The 27724-nt window shown below is 47.5% G+C and overlaps 2 protein-coding genes across 4 annotated transcripts in view; one reads left to right on the top strand and one right to left on the bottom strand.

Moving 5' to 3' along the window:
* Positions 1-16007: 16007 nt before the first annotated feature.
* Positions 16008-24619, bottom strand: CISH (cytokine inducible SH2 containing protein). 3 transcript variants are annotated; one of them, XM_058812900.1, is made up of 4 exons: positions 24156-24619; positions 19764-19899; positions 19428-19651; positions 16008-18953 (listed from the first exon to the last, which is right to left on the bottom strand). In XM_058812900.1, exons 3-4 carry the CDS (start codon positions 19573-19575, stop codon positions 18451-18453), a joined length of 651 nt encoding a protein of 216 aa, XP_058668883.1. In that variant the 5' UTR covers positions 19576-19651; positions 19764-19899; positions 24156-24619; the 3' UTR covers positions 16008-18450. The 3 variants fall into 3 exon arrangements, with proteins under 3 accessions (XP_058668883.1, XP_058668881.1, XP_058668880.1); XM_058812898.1 differs by lacking the exon at positions 19764-19899 and having other exon boundaries at positions 24156-24435; positions 24562-24614; XM_058812897.1 differs by lacking the exon at positions 19764-19899.
* A 1681-nt stretch (positions 24620-26300) lies between these two features.
* Positions 26301-27724, top strand: part of MAPKAPK3 (MAPK activated protein kinase 3) — a 52679-nt gene continuing 51255 nt past the window's right edge. Inside the window, exon 1 of the mRNA XM_058812871.1 lies at positions 26301-26474. The gene's annotated coding sequence lies outside the window, so the exon portion shown is untranslated. The remainder of the gene's footprint in view (positions 26475-27724) is intronic.

Genomic DNA, 27724 nt, shown 5'->3' with positions numbered 1-27724 from the left:
TGCTGCCCACTTAGAATTTTAAATTATTTCACATGCTGCTGGCAGCCTGGGAGGAGTGAATTTCTCACAGCACTTGGCTTTAAACACATCTTTTACATGCAGTTACTGAGTTGCTTTGGGTTGGCTTCAAATTAGCAGGGAATTGAGGAAGTTGTTAAGTTGGATATTGGCTTCCAAAGCACTTTTCTCAGTCACTGTAGCAATGCTGCAGATAGTGCCTGCCTTCTCAGATTTTGGGTAGGGCACATGTGGAGGTGCCTCTCCTGGAGAGGTGAGCTAACCTGCCATGAGCTGCTCCCAGACAGGAGGGAAGGACTCATTTTCTACCCTTCTGGCCAGACCAGATGAGTCCCTAGGCCTTGACTTCATCAGTGCTGTGAGTTTCATTGTGATGTTATCATTTTGCACACTATTTCCAGCCTAATCCTTCTCTTTGAAGACCTGTGAACTCTCTACCAACTCTGACCCTGAGTTTTGCTGCTCTTCTTTGACTTGGGGTGACCACTACAGCTCTGTCACATTGTGCTCCAGTCAGCAAGTGTGCTGTCCTCTGGGGCTGTTTGTTCAATGCCACCAGCTTTCCCCTAGACTTTAGTGCAGACTGTTTCTTTTCTTTAACATTTAATACCTTTCTCAGGTATCAGTCAGTCTCCAAGCCTCTTTGTCCCCATTTATTTATTGTGATTCTGCTTCTAATGTTTGATCAGACTTTGATACTGCTTTTGCATCTTTCCTCCCTCTTTGTTCTTTATTTCCTCTGTATTTTTCCACTGTGGAGAAACTTCCACAAAATGAGAGCAAACAAAGTCTTTTCAGCCCACATATGCCCTGGGTTTGGGAAGAAGCATGTGTTTGTGGGGGAGGCAGCTGTTCTTGCGCTTCATGCAAAAGACCTTAATGCAGTCGCAGGATTATGAGGCTGGAGTTGCTGTTCCATCAAAGCCATAGCAATTTCCTTGTTGCCTTTCATTTTCTTAGTCTATTAGATGTGTTTGGTTTCTATGAACAACTGATTAAAATGCATAAGACTAGCTCTTTATTAAGGTTTTATTAACATTTAATTTGCTTTTCAGTTTTTGGTACGAGATCAAAAGGCTTAGCTCTTTCCTAGAAAGATAACAAAAGAGTTGCAGTGCTGTGCTAGGATAATGTCCCTCTAAGAACTTCATGTGCTCTGCAGGGACGTGGGCAGAGACCCCCCCCTGCCATCAGGGTACATGGGGGGAGGGCAAAGTGGGGATCACAGATCCTGGGCTCTCCAGGTGCCACAGGCAGGAGCAGCTCTGCCAGCTGCACTTGGAGCATCCTTCCTGCCCATGCTCTGCAGGGGGTTCTCTTGCTTCTTGCTCACCTGGATACACCTGAAATCCTGAACTCAGCCCCTCCAGTCCACCCTCCCTCAAGCCCTCTCCCTGCTGTGCTTTTATGCCACAAGGGTGAGTGATGGGCAGAGGGTGATTCCTTGGCACAGCTTCTTCCTGGTCTCCCCAAGTTTTTGCTGATGTAGTTGATGCAGGTGCTAGTGAATAAAGCTGTTGAAGAAAAAATTGCCTCTGAACTCTTCAGCTGGAGTCTTCCTTTCTCCCCATACAGGTTCAGTTCCCTTCTTGTTACTTTTCTGTGCAAAGTCCTTCAGGAACCAGGAGATCAATTATATTTGCTTGCTTTGTAGATGCTCTGCTCTAAGGGAGTTATTCTCAGTTCTTTCAGAGCATCTCCACTGAGCCTGAATGTAGCTAAAACAGCAGAAGTAGCTTTTCTTTCATGTTTGTGTTTTTCCCTTGTTCACCAAATATTCTCCTTTTGGATGCAGGCATGTGTTTAAAATACACAGGACTGCTTGGGTTTGTGACTTGTTGCTTTGCTGCAGCAAAGAGACAGGGTGAAGCTGAGAGGAAGCCAAAAAGTTCTATATGAAAATGGGGGGAGAAGATATTTTCTTTCTTTGCTCATTTTCCTTTTCTGCAACTGATGCAGGTGCTCCAGGTCATTATTCTCTCAGTTATCAGCTGCTGCTCATGTGGATAGACCCTGCATTTCAGCTGCTGCTGACTGCCAAGAAAGAGAGGTTGTTTGATGACAGAAACTTCTTGCTGTTGTTGGAGATCAGTGGCAGAGAAGAAGAGCAATTATATTGTTTGTCTGTGAAGTCTTTGAGGGATTTTTGATACATGCATTGTTGCATTTTCCATTGACTTTCCTTCTAGCAAAGGTTTGCTTTGAAGTTTGCACGTAACTTGTTTGTTACATGCGTCTGCAAAGGGTGAAACAAGTTTCAACTTTTGTGGCTGCTTGCTTTCAAACAAGCTGTGAAATGATTCCTCAGAGGAGCTGTCAAGGAGTTATTTTTTTTATGAATTTGTTACCTAATCTGAAGGATAAGGAAGATGTTCAGCTTAATTCTCCTATGGGAAACTGGAGTCCTAAAGCAAACAGATCCTCCCCCTCTCTAAACACACAAATTTATTGCTATAATGCTTCCTTTGTCCCATAAGAGAACCCCTTTCTTTCAGATATTAAATGCAGAGGTAGTTCCTGCCTGAGCAAGTTTCCTTGTGAGTTATGAGCAATTCCTTGGATTGGGACACTGAGCATGCCTGTGTCCCCTGCAGATTGGACTGGCTGCCCACAGCCCTTTGGCTAACTGGCTTGTGCCATGGGCTGCTTTGGCTCCTAGGGTAAGGCAGCTTTTCCACTTCTTCCTCTGGGGTGTTCTCTGTGCCACTCCTTCCTCCTCTGGGGTGTTCAGTGGAACTGAACTGATTTGCACTGATTTCAGTGGACAATCCCACTTGCTGGGCTCCATGGAACTGCTGCTGACAGGCAGGGCTGGCACACCAGGGAGAGTGGAGCAGCTGGAGCCAAGTGGGAATAGTTACAGTGGAGTGTTTAAAGACTGTCCTGGTCTCTGTGCTGTCCTAAAGAAGGTGCAGAAGGCATGACACTCCCTGCCTCCTTAGCCAGGGAGACATCTGTCCAACCTGAAATTAGTGCTGTCCTTGGAAGAGGGTTTTCCCTGTTTTCCCTGGCTCCTGGGTAGGGTTTGGGGAAGGCCTGTGCAGATTTCTCACTCAGCAGTGGATAGGAAGCTTCCAAAGGTATTTACAGCACCATATGGCTGCAACATGATGTAGTGCCAATGTATTAATTCCCTCCTGAGACTGTGTATCTCTCCCTCTTTGTTTGCCTCCTTGTTTGTTAGTTTATTCTCCTGTTGCAGGAGACTGCCTGGGAGAAGGCTGAAGGGAGTAGAAGCAGGTGAAATGTTTAGAAATAACACAATTTTCTGGAATAAGGCATTAGCAGTTGTCCTATCAATGCTTCTCAGTGCCAAGGGGATGTTTAAGCAGCTCAAAGGCTGTACAAACCATCTGTGATAACAGTAAAGGGCAGTGCAGGGGCCGATGCCCCACTGGCACAGCCTTCCCTGACCCCACAGCTGGAAACACTGAGCCCCTAAAGCTGCCAGGATGCAAATGGGGGGTGTTTGCATGATTCACCCCCTCTGTGTGGCAGGAGGTGCTGCAGTGGCACAGCTCAGAGCCATCTGCTGCAGCAGCCTGCAGCAGGAGAGCACACACCACTGCAGCTCCACAAACAAAGGCCGTGTGCTCACTGTCCTTGGCCTTTCTTCCCCTGCTTCACTGTGTGATCACCAGAGAGGGGTTTGCTCAGGGAGCAGCAATTCCTGTCACAGGATCAATTCTGAGTGGATTTTTGCCCCACAGCTCTCTCTCAAAGTGTGTGAGGCTTCCATCTTACCTCCTTTCTGGGCACTGCTTCCCAAACTGAGACCCCCCCCCCCTTGTCAGTGTAAAGTGCAGGCCAGGTGTGGTTCCTTCCAGACTTCAGGGAAAGTTCATTTTTGGCTTTGTGTGCTTCCCTAGGCAATATTTCCAGCTGATCCATCTTCCTTTCTGTGTTTTCTGTGTTTCATAGAATTTGCTCTTAGAGCAAAGCAGTAGATTTTGGTTGGGTGGAGTTTTTTCTTTTTTTTTTTTCTTTCTTTTTTTTTTTTTTTTTCCTTTTTGATAAAGCTGTTCAATTTTATTTTCCTTAGAAATGCCTCCCTCGGTGCACTGATTGGGCGTGTGGCAGAGGAGGGACTGCTGTCAGCATGGCTCAGTTCCTGGAAGAGCTGAAGCGCAATGGAAATGACCCCAGGGAGCAGCAGGCTTTCCACAGAAACCTGATGGGGGAAGGGCTTTCAGAGCTCATTTAGCTGCCTTTCTGCAGCCTGACAGGGAAAGGAAGGGAGTGACAGCGTTACACACAGCTTCAATCATCAGTAGGGTCTCAGTGCTGCATCCTGTGCAGTGAGGACATTGGCCATCCTTCTGTGGTTCTGTGCCCCCAGGCACCCTGTGGGTGCTGTCAGCATCCTACTCATCTTCAGAGACCTAAAGGCTCAGCAGATAAATTTGTCCACTCCTTTCTTACACTAGAGATTTGTAATTCTACATCATATTCCCATTTGTATGATGTTTTCCTTCACCTTTCACTATTTTACTTGCACTGTTCCTGCCTCTCTGCTTTTAAGGAACAAACATGAATTGCAAATTTTGTAGCTGTGCTTTAACCTTTTTCCTCACTTGTACTTCTGGGCTGGGTTGGTGATAGTGCCTGGACTGATCTTTTTGGATCAGTCATCCCACAGATGTTTTGATATTTACAGAATCACTGGTATCTTTTTTTATCTGGACTAAATATCTGTTGCTTTGTGCTTGAGGGTAACCAGGGAAGACGGGAAAAATATGCCTCAATCCTTATGGCAGGGGCCTAAAGGAGTTCACATTAAATGAAAAATCTGCCTGTGTTACAATCTGGAAATAAGATAGCAGTGGAAGGATCTGGAAGCTTCTTCCCAGCCCAGCTTGCTTTGGTGCAGTGTCCTGTGGGTGCAGCCCGAGACGTGAGCAGACACAGGAACGTGCTGCTACCTTGTCACACTGGACCTGCCATGGAGGAAATCACTGCTTTGCATGAGAGCATTCCTGAAGGCTGCAAACCTTTGGATCCTGTGGTTTCAGCTGCCCTGAGCTCAGGAACTTGTCTTTGTCAGGGAGCCAGAGGGAACCAAGGCAGTGTCTGGATTTCAAGGGCTCATGCTCTGTGTACTCGGTGTCTTCCCAGAGGCTGATTTTATGTAACTCACTGAAATGACTGAATTACCTTGTGTCTGAAACTGAGACCAGAACATGGGGGATCTGGGGCACTCTGAGGTGCAGGGATTTGCCACCCTCCTGCAGGCTCTGCTGGGCTCTCAGCAGGACTATTGCTCTGAGAAGTTATCCACTCAGGATTGATTCCCACTCCTGTAGTGTGGGGTGAGCCTCACCTCAGACTTCAGGTGCCACTGGCAGTAGGATTTAAAGTTTTCTTGCCTGCACAGGTGGCCCTTTAGAGTTTAAGCAGAAGGAGGAGATACTTCTATTGATGTCACACTTGATCCATGGATGGTGCTCAACCAGCAGCAAATATAACCCTGCTTCTTGGCTAGAGAAACCCAGAAAGGACTCTGCTTTTGTTTCCTGCCCCAGGAACTTGAGTTTTTCCCCCTGGCTCCTCCATTCCCACATCAAAGCCTTTTGTTAGGCTGTCTGTGACCACTGTTGCACAGAGTGGTTGTGACCTGCCCTTTCCTACACACTTGGGTGGCTTAGCTGGGAGCTGCACCACATTTTCCACAATAATTCTTCATACATTAGAAAGTATTAGTGCACCATATAGAAGAGGCAAAAAGTGCTTTTCCAAGCGGGGTGGGGGGGTGGGTACAATTAAAGATTTATTTTTCCAAGCTCATTTGGTCAGTGTTGGAGACTCAAACAAATAAGGATAATGCTTATATATATATATATATGTGTGTGTGTATATATATTTTCATATGTATAGATAAATCTAATACTCATAACAAAAGGACTTGACATTTGACAGCACAGAGAAGTGAAGCTAATCAGATATGTTGTATGAAGACAGCATGAAGAAATGCTGGTTTGTAGGTGTTTCCTTTCCAGGCAAATCCTCTTAACTCTCTTCCGTCAGGTAAACACAGGGTGGATGAGGTGTCTGTCACGAGAAGTGTGTAACCAGATGTAATTAGTAACAGAATCCAACTTTCCATGAAAAGCTTATTAGCAAGGAGTCAGGCCTGCTCAGGTCCTGCAGTGCTGCCTGGCTCCTGCTCCATCAGGGTGAGCTCCTGGGGAGCAGCAGGGGCTCCTTGCTCAGCAGAGCTGCCTCCAGCACCGTGGGGAGGAAGGGCAGCACAGAGCACAGCACTGGGGTTTGTGCAAGAGCAGCAGAGCACAGGGTGCGAGCTCTGGGATCAGAGGTCAAGCCAGAGTTTGCAGTTTGAGAGGCAAAGGACCAAGAGAAGACTTTCTATGGTGAGAAGCCAGGGACAGCTTTGCTTTCCAAGCATATAAAGCCAGGATCAGAAATGTGGCATTGATTGCTGTGGGGACAAGGGAAGCCACTGGTGCCTTCCTTTATGGTCCTACCCCTCCAATGCACTTGTCTCCTCTGGCAGTGCAGGGAAGAAGGAGCTTGGGCCACTCACAAACTGCTCTTGCTCAGACTTGAGGCAGCGTTGCAAGGGCAAGAAAGAGTCACCTTTGCCCAGAGTAACTTTGGGCCTGGCTCGCTTTGTGTCGAGGTTGCTGGTGCGGGGCTGAGCTCAGCGGAGGCGGCGGCGTGGAGAACCAACCCCTCTGCGTGCTGCCATAAGCAATTCTCAGGGATTGCTGTTGGCCTTGTTTGGAAGCTGCCCTGGTGAGACTCCTCAGGCCTGGGCCGAGCCCTGGCTGTCCTGGCGCCGGGCGCTTTGCCCACTGGCCGCAAAGGCCGCTCCCGCTGCGGCGGCGCCGGCCGGGCGCCAAGGAGCCTCTGGGTCAGAGGAGGCAGCCTGGGGGACTCGAGCACAGTTTGGTCTCCTGGCCCCTCACCCAGGGTCCTCCCCAGGCCACCCATGGGTAGCCCCTGACTCCATGTTGCTGTCTGTAAATCCATTGACCCAACGGGAAGCATTCACGTAGCGCTGTGTCATCCCTGGGATAAAGAAATCATTCAAGCTCTTGGGTGGTTGAAAGGGTTTTTGACAAGGTGCACAGGACTGCTTTGGTGTAAGATAGCAGTAGGAGCTGCCTGGTGCACACAGAATAATTGGTTTGAGTGAACACAGCTCCAGTTGTGCTGCTTTGGCTTTGATATAGAAGAAATGACCCCCTTTTACAGCGACAGCTGGCCTTTGAGAACAGAAGTTAAATTGTTACTTGGTAACTGTGTAGGGTTTGAAGTGCCTTTAGCATCCCAGTTTATCCTCAGCTGCTGAACGTGGTTGCCTTTGTGTCTCAAGGGCAGACTGGTCAGCACTGATAATTTTGTATCACTCAGGTATTTTCTGATGATGTGGAAGATCACCAGCATTGGGAGCAGAAATGAGGAATAACATGAAAACTCCAGCCATTCAGGCACTTCTGCCAAGTACCACTGGGTCCTGGTGTCCTCAGCCTTTTTGTTTCTGCCTCCCCACTGGAGGTCATGGGGAAGACACACAAAGACGCAACATCTCTGCAAAACAGAAAGAGGAACCAAAGAGGAAACTTCCTCTATTTGCCAATTTTCCTTATGTTCCTTGAACATGCACGTAGTTCAAATGGGAAAGGAGGAGAAAAAGAAGAAATATTGCTAAGGTTCATAGATCTAAACGATGAAAAAATTAAACAATTCAGAGACTTTTCAGTGCAGATTGTCAGTGTCTGACACTTTGCTGCAGTGATAGTCATTGCTTTAACTATTTACAGATTTTCTTCTATCACTATACCACTCCCCTTTTCCTTGTTGCTGTTGGAAGGTATCCCAGCCATGTTTTTTTCAGGATAAGGGTCAAGTTAAGGGGTTTGTGTCTATGGGGCTGGGCTTCAGAACACATTTCATGCTGATTTTTAACATAGTCATCTTGCATATGTGCTGGTCCCAAGGTTTAAAACTGGGGCTGGGAGGTGAAACTGAAGAGGGTCTGTGGGAACCATCTTACTCACTGGCATTCTTCACATAGGTGGGCTTTTGGGGATGTCTTCCCCAGTAAGGAGTTGGGCTCTTTCTTTGGCAGTTATTCCAGCTGGCACGAATGGCTAATGACAGAGGGGCTAAAGGGCCTGGGTTTTTCCCTTTTCCTTTGGTAGGCAGCATAACATATAAACCTTATTTGACTTACTTCCCTTTGCATCAAAAAGCAATCTCTACAAGGCAAAAGAGACATGAAAAGTCTGTGTTCCCTGACAGAACTTGAACTGCTTCCTTTTGTAGGCTTTAATCACCAACTGCCTCCAGACAAGCACTGCTGCACTGATTATATCAGTCTTAGGAAGGCTGGAGGGAAAGGGTAAAAAAAAAAAAAAAAAATTCCTTTACACTTTGGTTTCTGTGACATCATCGTTTGAAGTACCCATCTTGGAAAGCAAACACCTTGGAAGAGCCAAGCACTGGGAATATTTATATCTCTGGAGCTGGGCAAGGTACACCCTGTGAGGAGTGTGACCTCACTGGCTGCGTCACACGCTGTTTGTTGGGCTGTTCCCTGAGATCCAGGGTTACCTGGAACCACCAGGGCCTGGAACCTGTTCCCTTTGCATTAGGTCATCTCTTTTGTCAATAACTGGGAATTTTGAGAGCTTTCTGCTTCTGTCCAGTAAGAATTGATGATTATAAGGATCACTATAGGATATACAGTATTTCCTGTAGGTCTTTTGGGTTTTAACTCACCTTCGTAATAGGCTGAAGAGCAATGCTGCTGGTGGGAAATGGGAGGAGAGAAAAACCAGCTTCTTTGACAGTTTCCTATTTCACTTAACTCAAGCATAAGAAGAGAATGTTTCTTTTGACTCACAGGACAAGGATTGCCCTTGGTTTAAGGAGTTCTTTGACAGGAGTGTTGTTCTTCCATCAGATAATTCCTCTAAAAAGAACTGAGACTAATGAGGTGATTATTGGAGTAATTATAGGCCAAAAGGCAAATACAAAATAAACTGCAAAATTAACATGCTAAATCCTGCTTGTTGCCTCCTGCAGACTGGGTAGAGAAGCATAAGCAGGGTAATATATTATTTTTTTTGTTTATTAGTCAGGTAGGTCAGGATTGATAGTATGTGATGGGGTTATCTGGTTGTGTCATAGAGTGGACTTTTCTGAACACACCTCTCTTCTCATCCAAGATGGGTGGAGTATTTCCACTTCCAGTAGCTGTGCTGAACCATCCCTTTGGAATGATGGTTTGTATAAGCACTAATAACAACGTGATAATCAATGCATATTTTCTGTTAATGCCAGTGCACTTCTATCTTAGGAAACAGCAGAAGCCAGCATGTGACATCTTTACTTACTGCCCCAGTCAGTGTCACACTGTCACTTGATACTGGTACAAGTTATTTCGTTTTCAGCTGTGTGCCTGACTTGTTCTGGCTTATGTAGTGAAGATCCTCTTTCAGGCTGTGCTCTCCAGACAGGCAGGAGAGAGCTAAGGGATGCCAGAACTGCCTTCAGGTGCCTTCTTCACATGGCACTTCTGAACAGGAGGGGCCCATGGTGTGCACCAGGCCTCCTCCCTGCCTGCCATGGGTTGGCAAGGCACAGGGAAATTCCTCCTTTACCCCAGAGCCAAGCTGGAAGGTTCTGCAGCCTGAGGTGCATGAGCATGTCAGATGGAAGCTGCTGTGGATGAAGAGAGATGACTGAAGGAGTGGTGGGGAATGTAGGAGTGGGACCCCAGTCTGGTTTGTGGAGAGTGCAGCTATTCCCCACATAACACAATCCACACCTTCTGCACCAAAGTGTTTCCCTGCAAGCTCCATGGCAAACTCTTCCTCCCAGCTGGTTTTCAGTATCCTGGGGCAGGGAGGGCGTTCCAACATCTGCACACTTGGCCTTGGAGCAGCTGTTTGTGGAGAGCCCTGAGCCAGCTGCCTGGGTCACACTAACCCTGCTCCGAAGGCTCTCATCAGCAACACAAGGTTCTGTGTGCACAGGGGAGCCTTCCATCTCCTGTGTTCTTGGAAAGAAAAGAGTCTCCATGTCAGCCCACACCCAGACTGCTCTGCCTCTGCTGATCCATCCCAGCCTTGCAGTGCTGTTTTGTTCCATGCTGCCCAGTGCCTCTCAGCCAAGGGGATTTCCATGGCACAGGACTGGAGGGAACAGCACTAAAAGAGGTGAATTACAAAGAATCTTAAAAGAATGTAAGGAGTACTCCAAAACCAAGGGCTTAGAAGGGAGTGATGTGTTTTCAAAAAGTTAGATTTTCCAAAATTTCTCTGGAAATAATAAATAATATTGGGTCATGCTTTAGGCTATTTCAGATTTATGTTTTAATTATAGTAGCACCTTTTATTAGTGCTGAGCACTTTCAGACAAGTGCAGACATATAGCATATGCACTGGGCAACATATTTCTTCATCTTAATTCCAGGCTTGGAAGTAGTGTTTTGAACTCTGCCTCTGCAGTGTTTGGCAATGGCTGTGGTGACACTTGCATGATGGGAAGAGTCCTTGCCAAATTGGGTAACTTCTGACAAGTATAAACACAGCTCTGCCTTCTGTAAGCTAGATTCAAACCATGTTGCTGTTCTAGGGAGGAAACAGCCCTGACATGAAACACTCTGCAGTCTGTGATCAGACTGTTAAATCTCTGCTCATTTGCACTGAGTGAGCCCACAAGAGCAGGCCGTGAGGGACAGCTGGCAGGGAAGGGAGTCCCAGGAGATGAGCAGTGGGTCTTGCTGTCTCTTTGTCCCAGATATAATCCAGATCTGTTGTTTTTAGGAGCTGTCATCACAGAAAGCTCTGTCCTAGCCAAGGTGAAACAAGTTTGCTGAGATCAATTCAGGCTTGGCTGCCTTTTCCCCAGGCTGATGTTTATGTCCCAAAGTAGCATTGCACATGTTCTGACTGGAATGTTTGTAGGTGAGTGCAAGAAAGCCAGAGCTTAATTGTAAACTGCACCCTGGGCTTTCCTGCTGCTTTTATAAGAAAAACCTTCATGCTGGGTTTGTGCATGCTGGAGACAGTGTGTGAGGAAAGGGTTTTCCTGTGTTAAATCAGCAGCACTCCTGCTGCAGTGTTACAATTTCCCTTGAAGACAAATTTGTGTCAGAATTTCACCAGGGATAAAATTCTTGTCTGTAAAACTAGGAATATGAATTGAAAATTCAGCCCTGAAGTAAATGAATTCCCATCCTGCTCGTTGGGAAAGGAACCTGGATTTAGCCTGTTGTGTTTTACAGGTTTCCATGGCAGGGCTGTTTCAGCAAGGGCAGCATTTCTCCAAGAGCCACAGTTGGAAAAGTTGCAGTGTCTCTTCCAGAGCAAGGCAGTCACATGGTGGAGTTACTGCCCAGGCCAGAGTCCAAGGAACTCCAGTCCTGGCTGAGCTCTGCCACTGAGTTTTGATTGACCAGCTCTTCCTTTGTCCTTCCATCTGGCATATTTATATCAGGTTTTTGAGAAATACCAAGTCTCTGATGGTCTGTTTGGGCAATCTAATGCTGCAGTAACCAGTATTATTTCAAGCTTTTATTGTCACTGGAGTACCATGGGGAGACATTAAAACAAATGCCTTTCCTGGCTAGATAGAGTGTTCTCTTAAAATAGCTATTTTGACAAAAACTAACATTGTGTTCGGTTTTTGCAACTCAAATCTGAGCTGCTGCAAAGTGCATTTACACTGCATTTAGGAGGTAATGGCATTGAGGGAAAACCCTGCCAGGGAGGTCTGAAGAAGAGGAGCAACAGGAGGAAGGTAGCTCTTGTTCATGAAAGGAAGCCCTTCTCTGCAAATCTAGGTTGGTATGTCAAGGTGGAGCAGTTCTGACTGAGCCCTTCCCTTTGCTGGGCCAGGCTGCTTCCTCTGGGTCTGATCTTTCTCATATTTAAATTAATCAAATGAGGACTTTGCAACAGGGGGGATTGATGGGCCAACAGCCTCTCTCCAGCCATAACCACTGCCACAGCTGGTTACAGGGGAATTAAAGGACAAAGCCAGCAGTGGTTTGCAGCAAAACTTCCATTTGTGTTGTCTCATCTGTAGTGAATATAAGCTGGAGCTCTGAAACTTTGTTGTTTTCCCTCCCCTTTCCAAATCCAAAAAAATACTCTGAATTATTATCTTAAGGTTATTATGATGTAAAGTCCAAAATGTAGTTTAATTTCCATAATTTTCTTTTGAAATTTAGTGTGCAGGCTAATAGTGAAGCCCTTAAAATTACTTTTCTTCTTTCTGGTCAACATGTTGCCTACCAATAGCCTTTTTTTCCTGAACAATATGTTATTTTCAAGTAGAAAAAATTACTAGTTCTTGCTAAAGTTTGGAAGAGTATGTTTATATAGACTCCTTAGTCCACATAATTGAACACTGAAAGACTCTAATTTTATTGCTAGGGCCACTTTGTCATTTTTCCCTGAAGATGTTTTTTGGTGGACAGCAGAGGTGATGACAGATGTCTGATGGATGCTGCAGGGTCGTGCCTGCTCCCAAGGGCCACTTGCTGCACTTGTTTGTGTGCAGGGAGCAGCAGGAGCCCAGGATGGGCTGTGTTTGTGTGCAGGGAGCAGCAGCAGGAGCCCATGGTGAGCTGTGTTTCTCAGGGAGCAGCAGGAGCCCATGGTGAGCTGTGTTTCTCAGGGAGCAGCAGGAGCCCATGGTGAGCTGTGTTTCTCAGGGAGCAGCAGCAGGAGCCCATGGTGGGCTGTGTTTCTCAGGGAGCAGCAGCAGGAGCCCATGGTGGGCTGTGTTTGTGTGCAGGGAGCAGCAGCAGGAGCCCATGGTGGGCTGTGTTTGTGTGCAGGGAGCAGCAGCAGGAGCCCATGGTGGGCTGTGTTTGTGTGCAGGGAGCAGCAGCAGGAGCCCTTGGTGGGCTGTGTTTCTCAGGGAGCAGCAGCAGGAGCCCTTGGTGGGCTGTGTTTCTCAGGGAGCAGCAGCAGGAGCCCATGGTGGGCTGTGTTTGTGTGCAGGGAGCAGCAGCAGGAGCCCATGGTGGGCTGTGTTTGTGTGCAGGGAGCAGCAGCAGGAGCCCATGGTGGGCTGTGTTTGTGTGCAGGGAGCAGCAGCAGGAGCCCATGGTGGGCTGTGTTTCTCAGGGAGCAGCAGCAGGAGATCCACACCAGGTTCATTCCAGGCAGCATTAGCCTGCAGATAGAGCCGTGCCTCCACGTGTTTGTGCTGCCTGGGCTCTGGCAGGCAGCATTATAGAAAGCCCACAGAGGCAGGCCTGGGTGTGGGCAGGGAGCAGACATGTCTCAGTCTGAACGTGTTATCAGCACTGAGAGCAGCCAGGGCCTCCTCGCTGCCCCGCGTTGGGCAATGCTGGCAGTGCTGCCTTCCCCTGACTCCCTCTTCCCAATTCAAAGCTTGCTTGCTGTGAACAGGCAGAGGAGGAAGGTTTCTGTCCAAGGACAGGGCAGACCTCTAAGTAATACCTTATTAATTAATTAATACCTAATTAATTAAGTAATACCTTATTAAGCTCTGACTTGCCTTTTTCATAAGGAGCTGCACATACTTATGGGTTTTCCTCCTGTTTCCCCTGTCAATGATGGGTGGGGGTCACAGCATGATGTGAATGTTGTGACAATGCTGGTCAGAACTGAGGGAGCTGGAGGATGTTACTTGGCATCCAAAGTTGTTCTGGCACATCTTCACTGGATATTGCTTTAGCCTCTGCTCCAGACCATTGGACTGTTGATGATTTCTGGGCTGGGGAAGAGGATACTGTAATTCCATCAGGATTGCATGGGTCTCAGCAACCATTAGGGACAGATAGGAGAGAGCTGTGATATTGGCTTCTGACAGATTTGAGCACAAGAACGTTTGGCAGAACAGCTACACAAACAGTGTCCAGTTAATTTTGGTTTTAATTCGCTTACTTTTATAGATTGCAGGTAAGACTGGCAATGGAATTTGGACTAGAAATGACATGTAATAGGTCAGTAACTAGAAACACCTGACCATGTTTGTCCTAAGAGAAGTAAACACACTCTGCTGATTCACTTGATTTTATGCTGGCTCCCCTGGCTTGGACTGGGGGATGTTGGGCACCTGAGAGGATGTGGGGAAAGGACTAAGATTTCAGTAAGTTAGAAAAGATAGGGATATGTGCATGTGAACTGGTTATTTCACCCTTGCATGTGTTGCTTTTTCAGAAGGCTGATGATTTAAGACAGAAAGTGATACCATATGTGCCTGACAAACTGTAGGGGAGTTCTGCTGCGGCAGTGGGCCATGGCAGTGTGGTTTCAATCATGGACTGGGATTTTGATTCCCAATCCTATCAGTCGGCTTTTCAGACTCTGTGAGGGCTCCACACCCATGTTTCTATCTGCAGACAGAAACTGTAAACCAAGAGAAAATCCAAATTGTTGTGCATTGGCCCAACAAACCACCCAGGTGTCCCTGGGAGAGGAGCTGCAGCTGTACTGCAGTGCAGGTAAAGGCCAGTGTGCACTGCCATGAATGCTCCTGGTTCCAGAGATGTGGAACTCAACTGTAAAAATCAGCTCAGTGTGCACAGAGGTTTGGCACAGTTTTCAGAACATGATCCTGGTTTCTTTAAGGAAATGTGCTTTAAGGAAGGTGTAGGAGTGGGAGTTGTTAAGGTAACAGCTGATGAGGTAAAAGTGTGTGTGACTGCAGCTCTGAACCAGCCTGGCTCATGCCAATCACCTCCACCTTCAGCCTCTGCAAAGGAAACAGCAAGGTTTCCTATGTGCACTCAGAGGAAGAGTTTAGCCCAGCTAAGAAATTAGGAAATCACTCAATAATGTGTCAGAAATGTTACAGTTTTCTTTCCAGGTTTTTCCTGGGTTTGCAAAGTCTCTTTTTAAAGATGGATGCAGCTTTTCCTTCTTTTGTTTTCATTTTTTCCTTCTTTTGTTTTTATGTTTCCACTTATTTTGTTTTGCTTCTACCCTGTGTAGTTCTCTTTCCATATTTCCTGTTAAACCACGTGTGATGTGATTGTTTTTGTTTAACAATTTGATCTGGAACAAATTATGGCATTGCCAACATTTCCTGTTTGGTGTGCAATAGAAATCTATGCATGCCCTCACATTGATGAGATTGTGGAAATATTTGTTAGGGAATGCCAGCTCCATAGCTGGCATAGGAAGCACAGCACATGCTTCAGGAATACTTTAAAGCAATATTTTGAATTTTAAAGCAGTATTTTGAACTTTTAAGCCAGTGGATTCACAGAGGGAGAAGGATGGGAGAGGAACTAGTTCAGGTTGTTGGTTTTGGGGTTTTTTTTCTGAGTGTGTTTTCCATTTTGCAGTGGTTGGGAGCACATTATGTTTTGGGCAGGATGGGGGACATCTCTTGGGCATCTCTCCTGGAAGAGGAGCATGGAGACATCACAGTGGAGTCACCTCCCAGTAGTGGCATTGCCACAGTGTGTTCCCTATGTTTCAGAAGCTGGACAGATGGGGTGTCCTCTGGCTCCCTCTGACATTACAGGGCAGATCCAGTCCCTGTGGTTTCCCCACCTGCTGTTTGGTGTCTCAGGTGATGTGAAAGGGCCAGACCACAGGTACAGGGACACTGCAGCCCAATGGCCCTGGAAGAGGGGACAATGGATCTGCCCTGGATCTCCCACCCAAAGCATCATCTGCCCACTTATGTTCTGCCTTCTTTCCCCTGCATTGTATTGGTTTTCTTTGGCACACAGAAACAATACAAGAATCATTCCTGTGTTCTTCCACATCATTAAAATATGTGCCTTCAGTCCTTATTAACGTGGGACTTGGGATCTGCTGCTGCTCATCTGTGTGAGCAGGCCCATACTGAGGATTTTGGTGTTTATTCTCCTAATATCTGAAGAGCCTTCTTTATGTTGAAACCCTTTTTGTCTTGTTTAAAAAAAATTATCAAGAGTTTGCCCTGTGTTCTTGGAGAGGATGTGTCTAAACAGAAAATTAATTCATCCATTTGGATTTTACCAAAGACTTTGAGTGGCTTTAAAGTATATTTAAAATGTTTATTTAAAATCCAGAGTCAAATAATTTTTAACAAACTGTCTCAAGATAGAAGAAACTGACTTTTTGGAGTAACTGTATTGTTTATTTGTTGTATTGCAGTAGCACCTAGAGATCCCTACTGTGCTAAATGCAGAACAAACACAGAACAGAGCTGGTCCCTGCCCATGGGAGCTCACAGCCCTCAGTCTGGGGTCAGCAGGAGCTCCTGGGCTCTCTTGGGGCAGTGAGTCAAACCCACAGCTTGGCCTCCCCACCACCCCCAACAGAGAACAAATCAAGTAGGAGGCAAGTTTCAGAGAGCTGAAGAACCTGCCCTCTCCTGCTGTACACTTCTCCAAGTGATTTTTCCCAAGTTGTAGTTAGCAGGCCTGTGGCTGAGCTGTGTGGGCTCCCTGAGATCACTGCTGCTCCTCAGAGAGCCGTGGTTTCCTTGTTCCCAGTGTCCTCAGGCAGATAGAGGTGTTTGGATAAAAGGAAGCCTTTTCAGTGGTTTATCATTTATATTATTTTTTTTAAGTTTTCCTTTTTTTGCCTTCTAAATTTTCTTTGTCATTCAGTACCTTTCCATGGTCACTGCCATAGAGGGGAAGGAGATACCAAAAAGCAAACCTGACATCACACATGCACACTGTCAATCATCAAAGTATCAAAAACAAAGCTTGCAACAGCACAAACTTGTATAAATGTGGAAAGGAAGAAAAAGGACACCGACTAAGCACATCAGGCCATCTTGTCCCTTTTGGCAGCTTTAAGATAGGGTGGAAGAAACTCACCCATTTTTTGAGCTTGTCTCCTGGGTCACCATCCCATCTTTTTCCAACTTCTGTTCTAACACTCAGCTATAGCTGGGGGTTTGTGCATTCTCATTTACAGCCTTAGAGTCCCAGGGAGGGATGAACAAGGAATCCTTCATGTTCATTCATGCTAGAACAAGTCAGGGGGTCTTAGGGGCAAAATAAGCCACATGGTCATTTCTGTCCGTTCTCTCCTCTACTCTCACTTGATGGCAAGGTGTGAAGATGATGAGATTCAGCAAATGAACAGGGAGGGGCAACTTGTGTGTGCTGGTTTGGGGCAGATCTTGTCTGCTGTCTGTCCCTCCTGTGTGTAAAAGAGCAGGGGAAGAGCCATCGTGTTTCATCTCAGGGGGTGAAAGGGATGGGGTGTGAGAAGGAAACCCAGAGCCAAAAGCCAAATTGGGGATAACAAACATGCAAGTCAGAGCAGAGGGGAGGAGAGGTCTGGACCTTGGCAAACAGAAAGGTTGGATTGTGGTTTCCAGTGTGTGCTCCAGCCTGGAGCTGGCAGAAGCCTGTGGCCAGTGACTAATGCTGGCAGGAGCAGAGCATGCAGCAGTGTGGCATCATGGGAGCAGGGACAGCTCTGTGGGCTGAGGTGCCTCTAAGTGTTACCCCAGAAATAAATAAATAAATATCCTGAAGCTGTGCGTGTCACTGGTGCAGCCCAGCAGAGCTGTCTCTGAGCCCCTGCTCTTGCCCTGTGTCTCAGGCAGGGTCAGGGAACAGCACTTTAAAAACACAAGCCAAACACAGGGTGCTCTGAAATTAAATCCTTCTGCCTGCATATGAGAAAATTTGGTTTCTAATTACTTGTTTTGAAATGTTTTGTCACAACCTTCCTTTGGAAATGGAGAAGATGGAAAAAAATGGGATGAGTGCTCCCTGGCCCAACCTCACTATCCAGATCTCTGTGGAAGAAGAGCTTCCTCAAATAAGTCTCCTGTCCACATGTGATGCAGCACACATCTCTGGGAGTTCCCACTGTGCTCTGAGGTTGTGACACCCTATGTAGCTAAGGAAGAAAAAACATATAGTCTTTACCTCTGTAGAGGTGGGTCTGGATACAGTCATCTGAGTCTCATGTACCCCAGAAGCCTAGGAGAACTCGGATGTGGACTCCTGTAACCTGTCACAGGGACAGGCTCAAACAGAAGCTGTTTGGATGTGAATCCAAATCCAAATTCCCAAAGAGTTTCAGCTGCCAGTTGGCTGGGAGCCTTTATGCTATCTCTAATTCCACAAAAGAAACAAAAAAAAAATAAAGTAAAAGGTGCTTTAAAAATACCATGAGGAGAGAAACTGCCATGGAAATAAATAGCAAAAATAACAACGTTAACATGTCCGGTGTCACAGCAACTCTGACATTCAAGTAGTGTGGCCGTGCCCACAGAGCTTCTCCCAGCACTGCCGGCACGGCCCGAGGGTCAGAGCTGAGCTGGTGCCCCGTGCTCACTGAAACAACCACTCCTCCCTGGGGCTGGAATGGATGTGAAGAGAAGGGGAGGGGAAAGATGGATGCAGTCTCTGCTGATAATCAGGTCTTCGCTGTGCCCGCCTTTAGTGGGATGGAGCCACAAAGTTGTGGTGGTTGTGTCTCTCGTTCCTGCCTGAGACAGAAGGGCCGTGCTTCAGAGCTGGAAGGGATATTGCTTCAGGTACTCTGCCATCCTGCGGGGCAGGGGCAGCCGCTCCACATCGGCCGTGCACTTGTTGATGCGCAGCCGGCACAGGTGCTGCAGGCTGGCCATGCTGTCCTTGCGGCCCAGCGGCCGCAGCAGCTTCAGGTGAACGGCGGCTGCTGCCAGCTCTTTCTGCAGGGGAGGTAGAGGAGACGGAGGCGGGTAGGGAGCCTCGCTCTTGCTTTCTGTTGTGCAGGACAGGACGTAGTGCTGGATGAGGCTGACCACGTCAGGGAAGGCCAGGATGCGAGGTTTGCTCAGGTAGTTGGAGTCCAGGCGGAACTTGCCGTCGGTGTACTCGATGCGCACGTTGGTGGGCCCGCGGTTGGTCTTGACGGACAGCGTGAACAGGTAGCTGGGGTGGGTGCTGTCCCTCACCAGGAAGGTGCCCTCAGGCATCTTCTGCAGGTGCTGCTTGGCCTCGCTGGCAGTGATGGAACCCCAGTACCAACCTGGAAAAACATCCAAGAAAGAATTTGTTAGGGAAAGAATATATCCTAGGACTGGCAGTATATTTAGGGAAGCCTTGAAGACAACCACGTTAAGGGCCTGGGAAGCAGAGCCAGAGTTGGCAAGACCTTCACAAATTAAGACCAAGTCCTAAAGGTTTCCTGCCTATGCTTGCCATTGCTGTGCTGGGGCTTGGGATGAGGCTGGCGGCTGCTGCAGCAGCTGCAGTTTACAGAGAAAAAGCAATCTGCTTTTTGCAATTCCTTCTCCCAATTTAGTTACAAAAGATAAAGTAATAAATTAGTTCATGATGTATAGAGACTGCAGATACATTTGCTGTGTGCACAAGAGCCAGCCATCCACACAGGAACCAGGTTCCTGTCTGAAGTGGGATCAGGAGATTCTTCCTGGTGCTCAGATCATGGAGTTGGGTCCCTGCACCCTTCTGACCCTGTGACTTTGCAATTGAGTCTTACCAGATTCTCGCAGGTAGGAGAAGGTTTTTGCAATGCAGAGAAGGTCTTCTTCAGGGTCCCGTGTCTGAGGTGGGTTGCTGTCTGGAACTGGAGCTGCCAGGGCAGGCGCAGACTCCTCCTGGAAGGCCATAACTGGGAGAGGCTGCATGATGGGCTCTGACAATTCCTCAATGCCCCTGAGTGACACTCTCCTGATCTTTTCCTCCGCCAGCAAAGGATGAGGTCTGAAATGAAAGGCACACTGTGCTATTTCTCCTTGCCTTGAGATCAGTTGCAGGGTCTGTTGAGTGCATGCTACATTATACAACGTGTTATGTTTTACAAACAGATCCTCACCATTGTTTCTGAGAGAGGCAAGGGAGGAGGAAGGAACACAGCTTTTAAAGATGAGCCCTTAGAAGCAGGAACAGTGAGTTTGCCTCTTTGGTCTTATGGAAGGTGGTCCGTCTTGCAATTTACAATGATTTTGAATCTGAAATTTTTAGATGTTGCCTTTTAATATGTAGTTTCAGGGGCAGTAAGGTTTATGACAGCATTACGGCTTCAGTTACACGATTACAATGTTGGAGCGTTTCTGTTTCTGCCAGGGGGATTGTCATTTACTGCAATATAATTAGAAGCAGAATTGGGAATAGCTTAGGTTGTGTCCTACCCACTTGCTGCTCAAGGATGACCTGATCCTGAATGAATCTGTCAGAACTCAGAGTGAGCTGATCACATAGAGAACAGTGAGAATTCTTGTTTTAGCCAAGCCTGTGCACTACACCCACCCCAGTGTTCAGCAGCTTGATGAGGAGTCAGTGTGGCTGCAATCCCTGCAGGACTGCAGGAGGAGGCTCTGCCATGGCCAGGCTGCTAGAACACGTATTCCCCATGGCCTAAGTGGTGAAGCTATTCAGCATCTAAATGCATTTTCACAGAGCTGGAGCTCTCATGGGTCATGGGTGCTCCTCCTCAGCAGCACAGGGGTTCCTAAAGGAAAGCAGAGCTCTGGGGAGGATGGATGTCAGAGGCCAGGAAAGTCTTCAATCCCAGGCAAGCTCCTGAGCAAAAATTCATTTCTGTCCCAGCGTGTGTCTTTGCCTGTGTGTCCCCTGTCCTGCTGCATGCCCTGTGTTACATCCCCCCACCATCCCCAACATACGTGTCTTTCAGACACTTTAAAGAGAAGATGCCTGAGAGAAATACACTCAATCCTCAGTGTGACACTGCCACAGCACCACTGGAGCTGACAGTGATGGCACAGGGTAGAGCCACCTCCCCACATCGTTGAAGAGAAGCAGAAGGAGACTCTGAAGTCCCAAGTGCTTCCCTTCAAATCATCCTCCTTCCCTGTGCTCTGTGTGAACAGGGACACTTCAGGTACATAAATAAATGTGCTATAAACTCATCTGCTCCTGATCATAGCTGCACTCTACCACCTCAAACTGCTGAGACTCAAGTATGGGACAGAGAATGGGAAGAAAGTAGATTAGGGAGGACCTGAAAGCACTTTCACACCTTGTAAGAGAGAGACATGATCAGTTCCACATCTCTGCATTTCTAAACAAATCATGGAGGTTTGGAGTAAGGTAAATTTAAATCTACAGAGAGATACTCTGGCCCTTGCAATACATAACAAACCCCCTGCTATTCTGTTGGTATTTAGGAAGGAACATTCTTTTTTTTTTCCATGTGTGAAATCACATTTCACAAGAAGCATACCTGCTTGGCTTTCACAGTATCTATGTTTCTTAATTTCTATTAATGGGTAAGAAGCCAGGCTGAATAAAAGTGATTGGTGGTCCTTGTCTTCACCAGGGACCCTTGGTCGCAACACCTGCATTTTCAGGGGCTTTTGTACATCTGGATATATTTTTATACCTGGAGATCATTGTTGGAAAAGCTCTGAGTTATCTTTTAAATCCTCCTGGAGATACATTTATAGGTGTTGAGGGCTCCATTTTTCAAGATATTTGGATGTCTCCCTCTTACTGTCATAGTCTTTACAAATGCCTAGCTACCTGTCTCTTTGGGGAGAGTCCCAATTCTGCATTACCTCCCTTTTTGCACAAGGAGGACCATAAACTAGATCAGCTGCTTGGAGCATGGTGCAAATAACACCAAGGTCATGGACTTGATCCCCATATGGGTCATTCAGAGTTGGACTCGATCATCCTTGTGCGTCCCTTTCAACTCAGAATGTTCTGTGACACTGATCCTTGCCTGTGCTGATCCTAACTACAAATTGCTGTGCAGGGAGGGTGTCCTGGGCCTGCTGGCACAGCAGTGTCTCTCACACCAACTGCTCCCTAAGCTGAAAATGACTGTGACTGATACTAAGGACAATCAGTCCTGCACCATTCACTCGCCAGAATTCGAATACTGCAGTCCAATTGCCAGATCTCTCTGAACTTATTATCTCCTGGAAAATTTTTCTGGCCTACCCTTCCAGGAAGGTTTGGAACATAAAAAGAACCTTTTATAGCATGGAACTTTTTTCTTTTTATATATCAACTTCAGAGAGGAAATCAGGAATTGGCGGGGAAGGAAGGGAGAGATAGCGAAGCTACACAGGGAAATGTCTGCCATGAATCAGGAGGAAAGTTGTTTCTTTCAAGGGCTGTACCAGTTCACAGTTTGGTTCTCCAAAAACCACATCAACTGTGTGAATTTGTCAGTCGATTTCTTTTACAGAGCCCATGTGCTTCAGAAGAGTTTTCCCACTGTACTCATGCTCTGCTGCCTTACACTCCGTGCCACCGGAGGCTGGAGGAGCCTGGGCCCCGACAGGCACTGTGGGGATCCTTCCACCGCAGCCAGAGAAAGGCTGCCCTCACACATTTCCTATTTTCCTTCTATACCCTGGCCTTACTCCCCTGCAAAACCTCCCAGTGTGGCTGTAGGCTCAAAGGAACATGCTGGAAGAGACGAGAAGGATTAGAAATTTCAACAGACTGGGAGGTGCTGGTGTCCTAAACAACTTTGTACATAGGCTGAAGAAAGGAAAGCTGCTGCTGGGAGCAAACTGAGCAACTCCAAGCACAGGAATGGGAGAGCAGAGGATCAGCAAGTAACAGCTTTTAACACAAGAACATTTGCAAGAGGGTTAAGAAGAGTTTGCTGGGATAAGGGCAGGTTGAAAAAGGTTTGCTGACATGAAAAAGTCAGCCCTTTGGTGGGGCAAAGAAAGGATTTGCAAATAGTGCTTGTGAGAGAGAAAGCAGAGAAAAGACGTGGAGAATCAGGACTGAATAGAGCAAAGTGTTCATACAACAGCTGTGAGGAGGAAGCAACAGCCATATGAAATTTGGCATGTCTAGCTCAGAGTCTGGGTGCACTCTCCAGAGAAATAGCAAATGAACTTCCCTGTGCTTTGGCAGCCAGAAAGCCCTGGAAGGGCAAGAAAATGCAGGAGAATCAGATATGTCTGATACCATTTAATGTTGGCTTTGTAGTTACTGTGCTGATAAGCTAAACTTCATAATACAGTATAAACAGTACAAGAAAAAATGTGGAGCCGCTCTCCCTTCCATCAGCTGCACCCCAACACTCCATTGGGAGCTTGGTCAGAATAGGATGGAGAGTATGGAGTCCAGGATATGCGAAATCCTAGAGGATAATGAAAATGGAGCAATAAATGGCCTTCAAAATAGACATTAAAATGAAAACATCTACACATCTGGCTCCATAAGTTCTTGGCGGGTAAGGGAAGCAGTAGCTCTGCTGACCTTGGAGAAAAGCTTCAGATAAGGGTTTCCCAAAGGCCAAGCTGAAAACTGAACTCCCTTTGCCATGGCTATAGGAACTGCAGCTGCAGACTGAAAATAAGAGTGAAAACAAACTGCTCACATAGTAGAAAAGTAGTGGTAAACACAAGCTCTGCTTGTCTGTGGGACAGATTTGGCAGGGGAAATGGCAGGAGAATCCCCATGCTTTGGTCATTGCAGGCAGACAAGGAAGATTTTACTCTGAGGAAGATCCACCATACACTGGAGTGACAGGAAAATCTGACATGATGACTCAGACTGAAACAAATGCTCACCATTTCCAAGTAATGCAGCATGTGTAAAAATACCAGGTGATTCCTGCACACCAGGTATTCCTCAGCTGATAAACGAAGCTGGTCAAAGGGACACTGAAGTGGACACATCAGTACTGATACTAGAGAAGGCATTTGGATGTCACCTGTTCTCCTGAAGGCAGATGTGGAACTATCTGTGTGCCCCCTGTGGCTCTCACTGTACAGAAAGCTGGGTTTAGGTACATACACTTAAACTTACACAAAACTGACATTAATTTAGCATAAATACCTCCTTAGAAATCGACCAAAGCACCTAAACTGCAGGGAAGTTTTTTCCTGTAAGCAGTTTGATTCCAAAAGGGCTTTAGAGAGCACCTATGGTGTTGGGTTGGTGTCCGCGCTGCTGCTGCGTCCACCACACTGAACAACACACCCCAAGTAATTCTTACTCTCCCAAAGACTTTGAATACCCTGTATTCAGTTTTTCAGCAGTAGAAAGCACGGAAATCAGGAATACCCTAAGGTTCCATGATTTTGGCCTTGGAATCTAAAACACGGGCACACAGTACAGACACATGAACTCAGCACTCGGCTGGCCAAAGTCATTCCCATTCCATTACAGTCACACATGGCAACACACGGGAGCTGAAAAACTGTCACAGAGAACCTTCCTAATTGCAATTATCAAAGCACAGCTTTTCACAGAAGGCTGCAAAGTATCTTACCCCTGAACGCAGAGGATCATGTCACTCCCGGACCAAGGGAAAAGCATTAAGTCTTCAAGAAAGTGAGAAATTATTTCTTCTCTTCTTGCCTTCTTTGCTTCCCCAAAGCAGCGAGTTCAGCCTCTAGTTGGGGTGAGAGAAGACTGGCGAGTGTCAGCAAAGCCCTTGTGCAGGTTGTTTCAGACACAGCAGAAGACGAGCTGTCCGACAGACTTCAGCAACTTTGGCCAAGAAAATGCGTGCGCTCTCAGTGCTTCAGAAAAAATAATGTATTCTTGTTCTGCTTTTCAGAAAACAGCAGCAAAAAAAAAAGTTAAAAAAATAACCAGAGAAAAAGGAAATTACATATATTTAAAGAGGAACTGATCTTCCTTCAGAGCACTCAGAAATAATAATAAATAGGTACCAATAAATAAGATCTCCCCGAGTGCTGCGGGAAGAGCCGGAGCAGCGACCTGTCTCAGCGCTGGCTCCGGAGAAATGAAGCTCCGTGGAAGGAGGGGTAGGGGGAGAAAAAAAAAAAAAAGGCAAACCTCCTTAGTAATCTTTTGTGTGTCCCTTTTAATCTGTTCCAGGAAGTGAGGAATTCCTGGAATCGTATTGTGCTCGCATCACTCTTCCTATATCAGCCACGAGGGGAGGAGGAAAAAAAAAAAAAAGCGAAGGTATAAATAGCTGTGTCCAGCAGGGCCGCGTCCATGCTGCCATGGCCGGGGGAGGGAGGGAGGGAGGGAGGGAGCCCTCCCGGCGGTGGGGTGGGCAGCCAGGGCTGGGGGAGGGAGGGAGGGGGGGGGGAGCCGTGCGGAGCCGCCGCCGCGCGTGTTCGCGGAAACGCCTTTGATCCATTTCCAAGAACTTTCCAGGAACGCGGGGCCGGCGCTGCCAATGGGCGCCGCCGCCGCATGCGCGGGGCCCGCCCGGGGCGGGGCGGGCAGCGCCCACCGCCTCCTGCCCGGCCTTAGAGCTCGGCTCCCTTTATTTTCCCGCAGCTGTGTGTTCTTTTCCTTCCACTTGTTTTTAAGCATTTGGTGTTGTGCGGTGTTTCATGCCTCCTCTCCCCGGCGGTTCGGCATCCTCCCCGAGCTGGTGGCGCCTCTCCGGCTCGCTGGAGCACCGGGACAGGGCAAGGCCGTGGGGCTGGAGGGGTAAACAGGGACTGACGGGGGCAATTTCCAGTGAAACCTGGGAAGTAGGAGAAGGATGTGCTGCAGGGTCTGCTACTCTGGGCAGCCATTGTGTGGTTGTCACGCTGCATAGGTTGTCTTATAAAGGTTGTCTTGGTCACCTGGGAGTCTCCTGTGAATCAGGTATCAGCTCAGCAAAGTCTCCTGGAGAAGGCTACACCATCACGGTTTTGTCCTGCATTTATAGAACATTGTCGAGTTAAAATCTGGCAACCCACAAGGAAATATTTCGGTTTCTTTTAGGGTTATTGAACCTTTTATTTTTGAACACTTTATAACAAAAGCTTGCTTGCTTTTGTCTTTTCCTGCCACGAGTTTCCACCTCCTCTCTTATTAGAGGTAAGAGAGAATGAGAGTGGTCTGCGTGCCTACCGCCTCCATTGGAGTAGGTCGAATACTCAAAAATATTACTCATCATTGTGCCATTCAGAACATTCAGGAGTGGATGGGCCGGGAGCAGAGGGGAAGGCAGGATGCTGATAAGGGTAAGATTAGAAGGGTGGTTCCCTTCACGGGAATGAGCCTGAGAGGAGGCAAACTGTGTTCGGCTCCTGACTCAGGCTTTCACTCCCTACAGTTTCATTTGGCAGCTCCTCAGCTGCTTCATCAGCACACTTCATCCGTTTTCTGTCCTGAATCAGGGGCAGTGCAGTAATGAGTGCTGCTAATAATACCCAGCTATGCGAAGAGAGAGGTGCTGAGGGCCATCCAAGTATCCCGAGTCCGTCCATCCATCTAAGTACTCTAAGGGCCATCTCAAAGGGGTGGGAATGTCAGCCTGCAGGCACTCCTTGACCAGTTTGCTTCTGAGCCTGACAGACTTTAGCTCACACTTCCTCTGAATGTGTGTAAATTCACAGGGGAGGCGAGGGCCTGGCAGAGGAATTTCAGTCCTCACATTTCCTGTGCACAGCAAGCACAACATTCAGACAATCGTTCGGAGGGCCCTTTGTAGCCCTGGCTCAGGGTTGCAGAGGACACCTGCGTGCCTGTGCCCCTTCAACATCTAAATCCGAGCTTGTTTATACCTTCTGTCAGTGATGCAGCAGCACGATGGATTTGAACAGATCTAGACTACAGAGGTGGGAGCAGCTCTCGTCTCCGGCAAACCACAGTGAACCTACACATTCAGAAGGTATTTAAATTATCGTCAGCCTCGGGGGGGACGCTGAGATCCCAGCTTGGTGTGCCGGCAGGAGCGCTGCAGCCCGGCTCCGGCATTGAGGAGCTGTCTGCATCTTTTTTTCACTTAGAATTGGGCTCCATCTAGCGATCCTCGCCTGGAGGATGCGTTTAATGCAGGCTCTGTGCTGGGGGCTGAGCAGCCATGTGGATCTCGGGCGCAGGGAAGGCACGCTCAGTACTGTGCAAAGGAACATCTCCACAGAAGCGGGGGCCGCGCTGCCCAGTGCTCCCAGTACCCGTCCCGCTCTCCCGCACTGGTTTTCCAGCCGCAGTCACCGCCCCGAACCGCTCTGCTCACGGTGCTGCCGGACCCGAGACGGGCATTGTCTCCAAGTATCCGATGGGTGTGCGCATCAATGAAAGGAGATTACACTTGTACTGGAAACTTTTTTAGGGGACCACCTCAAAAAAATATTCAGGCCAATGCTTGGGCTGTTTTATCTAAGAAATCTGTGATCGGTTTGAAGTCAGGAGCGCTCAGCAGTGCTTCATCACTCGACATGAACGTTGTGCTCATTGGCACTTCTCGGGCACAGGGCAATGCCCCAAGAGAGAAACAGCACAGTGTGCCCGATGTGCCAGTGTCCCAGGCCCTGCACAGTCAATATCAAGTGCTGCCATTCACAGAAATTAGTTGTTGAAAGCCAGTTTGTATTCATACAAATGGCTTTCCAGAGTACTGCCTCGAATAATAAGGACATTATAGAGAAGGCAGCAAGAAATCTTGTTGAGTGATATCATTGAATGCTAGGCTTTAGTTATGAAAGGCGTCAAAGAAAGCTCAAAGCTCCCAATAAAGGCAGGGTCTTCCGTAAATCCAGAAACAGTGAGGCAGCAAGTCCCTCAGGAAAGTTCACTGACACAACAGCACCATCTGCTGCTAAATGTGTGCTTGGGAAAACCGGTGCCCAGAGCCCCTTCCCACTGCCGGTGTTACACGACTTCTTCTGGGCATTTGGACATTCCTGTGATCTTGCAGGATCTTCTTGGTGTAAATGACATCCAGAATCGTAACTTTTGAGAGGGGTCTGTGTGTCTGGGGAACTTGGTTTACCTTCACCAGAGCTTGAAAGACTGAAAGTCACCCCTTTGATTACTGCCTGGCCCTTACCCTGAGCTGTAGTATAACAAACCCCAGTGAGTGACCCAACGTTACCAAGAACAGCAGCTGTTCCTTGTTTAGAGGGGCCAGCTCGTTAT

Source organism: Ammospiza caudacuta, chromosome 12, assembly GCF_027887145.1.
Source record: "Ammospiza caudacuta isolate bAmmCau1 chromosome 12, bAmmCau1.pri, whole genome shotgun sequence".
In the NCBI taxonomy this organism is placed as follows: domain Eukaryota; kingdom Metazoa; phylum Chordata; class Aves; order Passeriformes; family Passerellidae; genus Ammospiza; species Ammospiza caudacuta.
Note: the sequence above shows the minus strand (reverse complement) of the source record. Positions and strands in the feature narration are given on the sequence as shown.

Coding starts and splice junctions, on each gene's coding strand:
- CISH (XM_058812897.1), bottom strand. CDS start 24,202: ATGCTTTTCCCTTGGTCCGGGAGTGACATGATCCTCTGCGTTCAGGG. Junction 19,652..24,155: donor ATGATCCTCTGCGTTCAGGG/GTAAGATACTTT, acceptor CTTTCATTTCAG/ACCTCATCCTTTGCTGGCGG. Junction 18,954..19,427: donor CTCCTACCTGCGAGAATCTG/GTAAGACTCAAT, acceptor ATGTTTTTCCAG/GTTGGTACTGGGGTTCCATC.